The 12,155-nt window shown below is 33.2% G+C and overlaps 1 protein-coding gene across 2 annotated transcripts in view; it reads left to right on the top strand.

Moving 5' to 3' along the window:
* Window positions 1-12,155, top strand: part of VMP1 (vacuole membrane protein 1) — a 114,425-nt gene that overhangs the window by 40,869 nt on the left and 61,401 nt on the right. For both annotated transcript variants that reach the window (XM_019736323.2, XM_074320404.1), the window contains 2 exons: window positions 4,688-4,855; window positions 11,722-11,853. In XM_019736323.2, the coding sequence (XP_019591882.1) occupies window positions 4,688-4,855; window positions 11,722-11,853 (300 nt within the window). The remainder of the gene's footprint in view (window positions 1-4,687; window positions 4,856-11,721; window positions 11,854-12,155) is intronic.

Raw genomic sequence — 12,155 nt, 5'->3', positions numbered from 1 at the left:
GTTTTTTATCAAATCTTGAAAATATTTGGCTACTCTTTCAAGTATTTTTCTGCACACAACCCTCCCACACACATGCACACACTCCCCTTTCTTCTCTTTCTGGGATTCCAACTACATGTATATTAGACTGATTGGTATTATTCCATAGGTTACTGAGGTTCATTTCTTTCATAGCCTTTACTCTCGGTGTCCTTTAGTTTGAATACTTTCTATTGCCCAGTCTTCAAGTTCTCTAATATTTTCTTCTGCAGTGTCTAATCTGTTGATTATTTGATGAGTTTTTCTATTCAGATATTTTTAGCTCTAGAAGTTCCATTTTGTTATTTTTAATACTTTCCATGTCTTTCCTCATTGTTTTTATGTTTTCCTTTAAATCAGGGATCAGCAAACTGCTTCTGAAAAAGGCCGTACAGTAGATATTTTAGACCTTGTAGCCCATAGAGTCTCTATTGTGGCTACTCAGTTTTGTCATCGTACCAGAGTTAGCCAGAGACAGTATGTAAATGAATGCACAGAGCTGTATTCTTGAAAAATATATGAAATTGGTGGTAAGCCGAATTTGGCCTTTGGGCTGAAGTTGCCAACTGCTGCTTTAAAATCTTGAACATATTTATATTCACTGTTTTTAAGTGCCTGCCTGCTAATTGCATTATCTCCAACATTTCTGGGTCTGTTTCTTTTGATTACTATTTCTTCTGGTTATGGGTCATATTTTCCTGTGTCACGTACTAGTTATTTCTTATTGGATGCTCGATGTGTGGTGTTAAATTGTTGATTGCATGATTTTGTTGTCTTCCTTTATAGTGTCCAGTTTTTGTTTTGTTGGGCAGTTAAGTTACCTATGGATCAGCTTGATATATTTAAGTCTTTTTAAAAATCTTTCTTGGCCTATCTGGAGTAGCTTTTACTCTTTGCTCTTTTCAAGGTCTTCCTTGAATGCTGAGTATCACCATTCTGGCTGGTTGAAGCTCAAGTGTTTGCCAGCCCTCTATGAACTCTAGGAATTGTTTAGCTTACAATTGCCTGTTAGTTGTTCTTTTCCCATTAGTTGTACTTTTCCTGGCCTTATGGAATCTCACCCCAGTTTGCAATGCAGCTTTTATGCCAAAGTCTAAACAAACTCTAACTTAGAGCTCGTTCTCTACATAGCTCCCTCTTCTTTAGGATTCTGCCCCCAAAATTTCAATTATTTAGGCTCCCTGAACTCAGATTTCCTACTCAACACAGCAAGACCATCATGCTGTGTGTGGGTTCCTCCTCTTTGGGCCATCGCTTTTGCTGTGGATAGAATGTGTCTACAAATCAAAAGTCAGAGTCATCATAGGGTTTTCTCATTTGTATTCCTTCTCTCAGCAATCAGAAGTCCAGTACTGCCTGTTGTGTAATGTCTGAAAAGAATTGTTCCATGTATTTTGTCCAGTTTTGTAATTGTTTGCTGTAAGAGTGAAAATCAGTACCAGTTACTTTACTCAGTCACAGGCCAGGATCTCTAGCCCATACATGACAATGTCTCTATGCTGCCATGAGAGAACATCCTGCTCAGTACATTGTATTATTTTTATGTCTTATGATGATTCTGGCCTGGTAGTCTTTTCTACTTATACTATAGCTGCTTGTCTTTACCCCCTTGGTTTCTTCATTTGTATGAAGAAATGGTTGAAGTATGGTTGAAATGTGATTCTTTCATATTTGATACATAGTAGTGGGTCTTGTAAGTTTTAGAAAATAACACTTAAAAGGTGGTTTGAATATGTATAACTTTTAAAATTCTTTTAATCAAAATGATTTTTTTAGTTTTTGTGTTTGGATTTTTCGTGTAAACTAACACTTATTTCAATCAAGTCAGTTATATTTAGGAACCATTAACCTCTAACGTTGAAAATAATTTGTGAGGTTTCCTATCAGTTAACATAGTTTAAACTAAAATGTCAAGGTACAGGCTAAATGGACTCTTGAGAATGAACAAAGGACAAGAAGCTGAGTTATTTGTGTTTCTTTTGTCTGGGAACCACCACATCTGCCTCTGAGGCTGAGTAATCATGACTTAGTAGTATGGTTATGGAAAGTATCTATATCAGTTTAGTTGTGTGAATGAACTGTCCTTTCTTTAGGGAAAAATTCTCATCAGATTGCTGAAAGTTTCCCTTTTTAGATTTAGAATCACTTAAAATTAAAACTATGAAGGCATCTTCTATCTTCTTCTTTAATCTCTTGGGGTACATATTTTATCTATGTTTCTGGAATATAAATGTAGTTTTTTCCTTCCTATGTATCCCAGAAATGTCATTATTAGCATCCAGGACAGTTAAATATTTGGTCACTGAGAGTTCATTCCTAGAGTTGAAGGGTAGACTGTTCCTGCAGTCTACAGGGGACAGTTGTGTGGCGATCTGAAGAAACTCTTGAATTTGTTTTGTTTTACTTACTGATATCACATTTCTCTTTTGTGTCTTCAAATGGTAAAGGTGAAGGTTATAATTGTGTGTTTTTTAATTGCGTCTGAAACTTAGCTATATGTACAGTGAGAAACTGTTCACTAATTTTTCAGTTATTCTGAATTCCCAAATCTTTAAACTGGGTTTTTGAGGTTCTTTGGGAAGAGTACAAGAATAACCCTTTCGCCCCCCTCCCCCATTTGTGAGACCTCTTTTATGCACATGGTATTCAAAGAAACAGTTGTAGATTTTATGGCTAATAACTTTTCTAAAAAACCTGAGTACTCTAAAGCATTCTTTAAAAAAAATACTATAATTATCTTTTAAACTTAACTATTACTATTTATGGATTTCTATGAGTTAAAACCCAAGAAAAAGAGGAACCAACTAAAAATTCACATAGATTTTGTTGGTTCAGAAGAAACCTAATAATTGATTCAGTGCTAAGTGTAGAACTTCATTATTTAGATTTTATTTGAACAAAAATATACCTTATTGCGTTTAGGGAGAAATGTAGCTTAGATTTGTGAATATATTTTTCATATTAATATGCAACAAAAATTTTGTTTTATATTGCCATTTATCTTGATAGCAGTAGGAATTCTTTAATGTCTTATTTTATCATTGCATCTTATGCACTTTGTCTTTGAACCACAAGTTCTTTCATTATGTGATTTTAAAAGACTCAGAGACCACTTAATTGTGTGTATATTTATACATACATATGTGTGTGTATATGTATATATAATTTTATTTTACAAATATAATGTTTTTCTTCATAATAGCTAATGGCTGGTACTTTTTGAGGTCTTACTGTATCACCACCACCATTCTAAGCTGAACACTTTGCATGAATTGACTAATTTAAACTTCACAACATCCCCAGAATGTAGATCCTGAAGGTATTTTATTATTCCCATTTCATAGACGAGGAAAGCATGAGTCAGAAGTTAAGTGTCAGAGGCCAGAATCTAAACCAGAATATCTGGCTCTCGAAGTTATGCTTATGGCCACTACACTATAGACTTTGTCTACAGTATGCTTTAAAGTGAATACTTATACCGTGTGTGTGTGTGAGAGCAACATGTTAAGAATGTCTAGCTCTTAAATCTTAACACTTTGTGAGAACTTTGGAAATTAGCATCAGATTTTATTGACATATTTGATTATATTTGGAGTTTTTGAATTTTGAAGCTAGATGAAACCATTAAATGAGTCTAATTCTCTTGCTTTGCAGAAGAGTAAACTAAAGCTCAGAAAGGTTAAGCGACTTGTCCAAGATTGCTTATTTTCTGACCCTTAACTTACTATTCTCCCAATGGTTCCTAAACCTACCCTATTAGAACCTAACCTATTTGAAAGAAGCTTGTTTATAAAATACAGGTTCCCATCCCTGCCTGTTGAATCAATCTATGTTTAGGGGACCCAGGAATTTATATTTTTAACAAACTCCCTAGTTGATTCATATGCAGACACCTCACCTTGGCACCCATGTGTATTTGGGAACCCTTGTGTTTAAACCTTTATCACACACCTAAATATTAACCCATTTAGTCTATATGATTACAATCAATTTTAATATTTCAAAATAAGGGTACAAAGTAGCACCAAAGCTTCCATAGAAAAAGTTACTTTAAAAGAAATATTCACTGATACTAGTTCCACAATTTTATTTTAGGATCTCAGTGAGAAAGATAAGTGAGGTAGTTACTTCAACTGTTTTTTAAGGACAAAAAGTGATATTTTCAAATATACCTAAAGGAATAAGGCACAGGAAGTTTTTATCGAAGGGGCTAGCATTCTTATAAATGAGAAATATGGATCAGTAAAATCAGAATCAAGCCAGAAATCATATGGTTTCCAAGGGCTAGTGTTAGGGGAAGATTGACTGCAAAAAGGACACAGAACTTTTTGCAGTGATGGAAATATTTTCTATCTTGATTGGTTGTGATTATATAGCTGAATGTATTTGTCAAAACTCATTTAATATATACCTAAAAAAGTGACTCTTAACTAGATGTAAATTATCAATAAATCTTGATTTTTTTTTTTTTTTTAACCAAGCCAGGAAGAAATTCTGGGAAGGAATTTTCAAATTACCAGCTGCCTCTTGAAATATTTAGTTAGAAAGATTCTTGTTCTTTAAAAGGTTTTTCTATTAATATGTAGTGATTAAGGGACTGTTAAAATAACATGTGTATTGATTCCTTTTTCATTAATATTTCTAATCAGCTTTCTCATTTGTTTTATAGGGTCCACATATAGCTTCAGTAACATTAGCTGCTTATGAATGCAATTCAGTTAATTTCCCTGAACCACCCTATCCTGATCAGATTATTTGTCCAGATGAAGAGGGCATTGAAGGATCCGTTTCTTTGTGGAGCATCATCTCAAAAGTTAGAATTGAGGCCTGCATGTGGGTAAGATGTCCATTTTCATATTTTTCTGAAATTAACCTGTCTTGATACTTTGTTGTCCCTCGTTGAAGTTGAATTCAAACATATACCAACTCAGATAATTAATTCATGGTGTAATGAGCTACCTACTTGCAAGTAAAATAAACTTTTTAGAGAAGCCTTTTAGAGCTCCTGTTTGTGAATGACGTTCAGAAGGAAGGAATGAAACCATAGGTACCACAAAGCAATTGATGCCAAGTAGACAACAGCAGGATAAAGGAGTATAGATGATGCAACTATAGTACTTTGTAAAATTTTACCAATGTATAATATATAATATATATATATTTGATAAACACGTAGCGGTGGTTATACGTATATCTGTCAGTCCCAAATTGGCAAATATTATGTCTGTCTCCTAGATTTAAATACTCTGTGTTTATTCTTAGAGAACTCATTTCACTTTCTGAATTGTTATACGGAAGTAAGGTGAGACATTTCTTAATAAACCAAGCTTTACTTTAGTGGTGGTATCAGACTATATGGTTGTAAGTTGTGATCTTCCTTTCAGTTGTATTAATTTATTCTTTTTTATGAGTTGCTTCAGTATATTTTGGAAGTTTTTGGACTGTATGTTCAATGGCAGAAGTATTTTAACCCACACAAAGCATTGGTTTTTTTCTCCCTACATACTTAAATTCATTCAGGTGCCTATCATTGAGGAATAAATCATTTGCTAAAGAATTCCTATTACCATCTGAATTATTTTTTAATTCATCATTTGGATTTATTAAGTTATATATTCCCTGTAACTTTATGCCCACAGAAAAGGCAGAGTTTTCAAAGACATTTAAATGATAGCAATGATGTTGTATTTTAGAAGAATTATAAAGGAAATGCCATACATTGAATTGGTTGAATATGAAAGACAGGAAAAATTGTCATGTTTCCTGTTACTCTTTTATAAATACTGGAAACAAATTCATTGTACTAGTTGCATATGTTTTTTGAATTTGACCATGTTAGTCTTTTGATGAAAAATGTTTATTAAAATAACAGAAGATACTTGGAACATGCTCGAAAGGGATTATGTGTATAGACTTCAGTTTTCTATTTTTCTTTTGTTCTTTCAAAAATGAATTACTTGGCTGAATTAACACTAATGCCAATAAAGAAACACTTCCATCTCAGCTGGCAGTGATAACTGCCTCCTCCAAACTCCCATAGTGCATATTGTCTGTAGCGCTCATTTGGCCTGGTTCCATGGACGCCTTAAATTAGTCATCTTGGCTGGTTTAGTGGCTTACTTCCCCAAATAAATTTTAAGCTACAAAAAAATACAGACTGCACCTTAAATTTATTGCTCATAGAGCAATCAGCATTAGGTTGTGCACTTAGTACAAGAATTTCAATAAATACTCACTATTGGCTGAATGTTTGCTTTTCATAGTTCCTTTTTTGAAAATGTCTTCTGTCATGTAAAAAATGTAGCACGTATCAAGTTATGTTTATATTGGTTCCCATTGTTCTCAACATTTGTACAGACAGTCCTTTCAACAAAAAGTGCTAGGAAAACTGAATATCCACATGCAAAAGAATGAAGTTGGACCCTTACCTTATACCATATACAAAAATTAACTCAAAATACAGCAAGGACATAAACTTAAGAGCTAAAACTATAAAACTCTTAGAAGAAAATATGGAGACAAATCTGCATGGTGTTGAGTTTGGCAATGGTTTCTTAAATATAACACCAAAAGCAACAAAAGGAAAAAAATAGATAAACTGAACTTCACTAAAATTAAAACCTTGCACACACCACAGGGCACTATGAAGAGTGAAAAGGCAACCCATAGAATGGGAGAAAATGTGTATAAATCATATATCTGATAGGGTTTAATATGCTCAATGTTTAAAAACTACAACTCAACAGCAACAACACAACCCAATTTAAAAATGGACAAAGGACTTGAATAGACATTTCTCCAAAGAAGATATACAAATGGCCAATAAGCACACAGAAAGATTATCAACATTATTAGTCGTTGGAAAAAAGCAAATCCAAACTGCAAGGAAATACCCATTTATGCACATTAGGATGGCCTGTTTATTTATTTATAAAGCAGAGTAAGTGCTTGTGGGGATGTGGAGAAATTGGAACCCTTATAGATTGCTGGTGGGAATGTAAAGTGAGTCAACTGCTATGGAAAAGAGTTTGGTGGGTTTCTCAAAAGCTTAAACATAGAATTACCTTATGACCCTCTAATTCCACTCCTATCCAAAAGAACTGAAAACTGGGACTCAAGTGTAAGTACAGATATGTGTACTTCACTTTTTACCAGCATTATTCATATTATCAGAAAGGTAGAAACAGCCCAAGTATCCTTAAACAGATGAATGGATAAACAAAATGTGGTATATACATATAACATAATACTATTCAGCCCTAAAAGGAATGAAGTTCTGATACATGCTACAATACGGGTAAACCTTGTGAAAATATTGTTAAGTGAAATAAGCCAGACATATAAAGACAATTATTATGTAATTCCACTTAGGTAAACTGTCGAGAAAAGTCAAGTTCATAGAGACAAAAAGAAGATTAGAGGTTACCAGGGGTATAGAGAATGAGAAGTTAATGCATCATGGATACAGAGTTTCCATTTGGGTGATGAAAAATATTTGAAATCGGTAGTGATGATGGTTGCACAACTTTGTGAATGAAATTAATACCACTGGATTTTATATTTAAAAGTGGTTAAATGATACATACTCGTAAAAATCAGTACTACTGAGGTTGAGAAACTTGATTTAGAATGTGTTGGACTTGATTCTTATAGTTTACCCTTCCATAAATTTGATCCCATTTGTATAGTTATTACATATTTAAGTACTGAAGAGTCAGAGTGAACAACACTTAATAGTTTCTACCCTCATGGAGCTTTACATTCTAGTGAGGGAAATACTTACCAGGGAAAATGTATATATAAGTATCACACACACACACACACACACACACACACACCACTCACATACATATACACACAAAGGGTGCCAAAAAATGTATATACATTTTAAGAAAAGAGAAAACTTTATTAAAATTGTAATAATATATACTGATAACAGAAGATGAATACAAAGCACATTTGACTTCTGCAATTACAAGAGCTGCTTAAAGTGGTTACCATCAGCATAATTTTAATACAGTTTTTTCCTTTATTAAAACGTGTACATTTTTTTGGCACCCTTTGTATATATACATTTCTCTCTATATATAAATATTTGAACAAAATATGATAAGTACTGTGGAGGAGAAATTTTCTGTATAAGACAAAAGTGTTCTCTGGTCTGATTCAGTTGAGATCTAAGGATAATAAGGAGTGAAGTGGGGTAGAGGGATGGCAGCAGGGCAGGGGAAAGAAGAGCATGTGAGATGACTTTCAGATAGAGAACATCACCTTTTAAGGGCTTTTATTTGTTAAGTTAATTTTTTTTTATTGTAGTTAAATGTACATGAGATAAAGTTTACCATTTTTACCATTTTTAAGTACACAAGTTTCTGGCATTTGGGACATTCACAGTGTTGCTTAACCTTCACCAGTGTGTACTTCCAGAACTTTTATCATCCCAAACAGAAACTGTACTCATTAAACAGTAACTCCTCATTCCCTCCTTTCCCCAGCCCTTGGTAATCTCTATTCCACTTCGTGCCTCTATGAATATGCCTATTCTAGTTACCCCATATAAATGGAATCATACAATATCTGTCTTTCTTTGTCTGGCTTATTTCACTTATAATGTTTTCAGGTTTCATCCATGTTGTAACGTGCATCAGAACTTCTTTCCTTCTAAGGCCTTTTAAAAACTGACCTCAAGGAAAACTAGAAGCAAATTTTCTTTTTCATTGATAAAACAATCTGATAATTTTACTAGAGTTGGTGTAATTGTTTTTTAAACATTGCTGCAAGAGCCCCGAATTTCTCAGTGGTTTCAAGCTTACCTTCCAAACTTCTACTTCTAACCTCTGATTATATTTGTAGTTGGAATATTTAATAGACAAATGATTTTATTTTTAAAGATTATTAATTCTGATAATACAAAACTGCCATACTTTCTGAATAGTAAGCATATATGTATAAAAATTTCAGTTCTCCATATTTTTACCATTAAACTTACAATTTCCTACATAGAAATGCAAGATAATATTGATTTGCTTATGAATCCACTTGACAAAACTTTTTAACAGCACAGTTCAAGATTTTTCTCCTCCCAAAAATCTTTGAATAAAATGAACACTCCAAAAAGATGTTGTTTCTTTTGGTTTTGCATGTTTTGTGCATATTAAAATCTCCAATTCAAGCAGCAGAGACTTCAGGGTAATAAATTGATATGTAGTAGAGGGTTTTTAGAAGAGCTTTCTGAATTATTGCTTGACTGAATACCACTTGTCTTTTGCAATAAGGAAACCAGTTGTTTCTTCCCCTTAATTAAACCTAGGCTGACAGTTTTTAGTGTTCCACAGTGTTCCATAGTTTTGTTTTGATTTTGTAAGAATTATAAAATTATTTTGTAAGAATCATGAGATTATGGTACTTCAGTATCAAATTTGAGGACACTGGTTACATAAACTTCTATGTCTGGAATATAATGTATTTTGGGGGACCTGCCTGGATGACCATATTTCTTTTTTATTTACTTGCATAAAAATAGAATACTGACTCGTGATCATCATTCTTGTTCCTTGCTAAAATGGCAAAATGAGCAGAATTAAAATATTACAGTAAATATGGTCAATTAAGTATAAGACATGTAGCTCTTAATTTCATTTCAATCATCAGTACTTCCTTTTTAACTTTAAGGAAACTTGTCATGAGTTTGAATCATATGATTGTTTTCAGAAATATTAAATATTTGACTTAACAGGTTTTAAGAGAAGTTCATGTTTTGGGTAAAATTTGGCAATTAGCTAAAAGTCCTACTTGTTATGGAAAAAAATTTTTTAAGTACAAAGAATTATATAATTAATTCAGGATGTTATCACCGAACTTAAGCTAATATTACCTCCTAGCTCATATTGTTTTACCTAATACCCCTCTTCACTTTTTTCTCAATTATCTTGAAGCATATCCCAGAGAACATAGCACATTTTATTTGTAAATATATCAGCCATAGGACTTTAGAAACATTATTACACCTAAGAGAAATAAGGAATAGTCGCTTCAAATCAGTTAACCAGTTAATGTTCAAATTATTCTGAGTGTATTTATTTCTTTGTTTTTCTTTTCAAATTTATTTTTTATTGAAACTGGATTGTTTGTCAAATATAGTTTCCCACAGCGTGGATTTTACTGATTGTATTCTAGTTGGTGTAGTTTAAACTGGTTTTTCTGTTCTGTGTGTGTCCTGTATATTGATAGTTAGATTGAGAATCTTGAAAAAAATGTTTTTTAACAATTTGGCATTTTTTTGGCACTTCAGAATCTTGTGTATTTCTATCACGAGGTACAATAAAGTCTGATTGTCTTTTTTGTGTGTGATATTAGCACCATTATTATATAAGTACATTATTTTATTAGGGGCTTATAAAATGGGGGATATTTCAATTACATCATTTTTTTCCTTTCGTTATTGATTAGGATAATTTTATAAAGAAAAAGTTCTTATCAGCAATTTGGTTACCGTGGGTTGTCTTTCATATATAAAACAGGATAATTGATTCTTTCTCTTTATTTACCAGTTTTTCAATTAATAAGTTGGTTTTCTAACATCTCCTAACGTTGACTAGCACTAACTTTTCTTGTTTGACAAAGTATGATTTGTATTTCATTTTGTGTCTTTTTCTATATATGTCTCTCCTCCTCCTGTCTCTCTGTTCTTTAACTAAATGTAGTCTTACTCTCTTGGCACGAGAGTATGTCCTTTTTCAGAATTCTTGTTTCACATGTGGATAATGCAGTTTCACTTGGAGATCGTTGATTCCACACATTGGAATATAACACTGTGATCACAAAATGTTTGAATTTGATAATGTTCCTTAGGGATTCTTTTCAAGGCATTTGTAAGCAGAGCCATTGGACAGAGCAAACAGGCCTCAAGTTACTTCTGAGAACTAGCAAAGCTTTTTCATTCACTGTGACTCAGGGCAGAGAAGGATGGCTCAAAATTGAGACTATTCCTAGAGACTATGCGCCTCTTACATTATTACCTATCTTGTATTTAAGCCATTTAAGTCCGAACCAAGTTTCTGATTATTTTTGTTTTCATCCATATATCCTAAAGTGATTGAGAAAAAATTGTCTTTAAAAAATAAGGATCCACAAAGAGCCTGAAACATATCACTCAATGTCCTGAGGAAATAAACATTTTTCCTGTGGCGAAAATTTATCCATCCTAATGTTGAGTTTTCAAGGGGCTTCCTGACCACAATTTGTTAAAAGTTTTAACTCTGCACAAAAAAGTTGTATTGGGATTAAAACAACATCTTAAATCCCAGAAGATTTGCTAAAATATTTGTCTAATAGTTATAGTAGTAGTATAGTGAGTGCTCACTATCAAAGTAGTTGAATATTTGAAAATAGAGGGGAAAACTGACAAAAATAACAGAGTATAAGTAGGAATGCTAGAGAACTAATATTAATTTAGTGTTTGCAATACACCAGGGATTGTCTAAGAGTTTGATGTGTATTATCTTGCCCGGCATTCATTGTGTAGGTCAGTAGTAGGGCCAGGATTAAAACTCACATCCTCCTGATTATGTACTAATATATGCTTTCCTCCCTGACACACACATCTTAACATGCTTTTGGTGATATAGAAACATATAGACTTGATCTGTTTACTGTCACTGTGTTAAGAACAGGATCTCATGTGTGTTTTGGTTTTTCACATAGGGTGTCGGTACAGCAATTGGAGAGCTGCCTCCATATTTCATGGCCAGGGCAGCTCGACTCTCAGGTGCTGAACCAGATGATGAGGAGTACCAGGAATTCGAAGAAATGCTGGAACACGCAGAGGCTGCACAAGTAAGAACAATGGGAGAAAATAAATAGAATACTTTAATTATCCCTAAAGAGGTTATGATTAAGGTGAAGATGTTAAAAGTTACTCTAAAGAAGAAAACTGCCAGTGTGAAAACAATGATTGGTTTGGGATAGAATATTCAGAAAAGCTGAAATATAAGTGACTATAATCTTGATCTTAGAATAGAGAAATATAGAAATAGTCAACAAGACCACTCAGACTAAGCTAAAAACAACACCTTGCCAGGAGCCAGGGTAAATTTACGTTACCAGTGAAGTTAAGGAGATGAAACATTCTTTGTCCA

The sequence above is a fragment of the Rhinolophus sinicus genome, linkage group LG15 (genome assembly GCF_036562045.2).
Source record: "Rhinolophus sinicus isolate RSC01 linkage group LG15, ASM3656204v1, whole genome shotgun sequence".
Lineage (NCBI taxonomy): Eukaryota > Metazoa > Chordata > Mammalia > Chiroptera > Rhinolophidae > Rhinolophus > Rhinolophus sinicus.
This window is presented reverse-complemented; position numbering and strand designations above follow the sequence as displayed.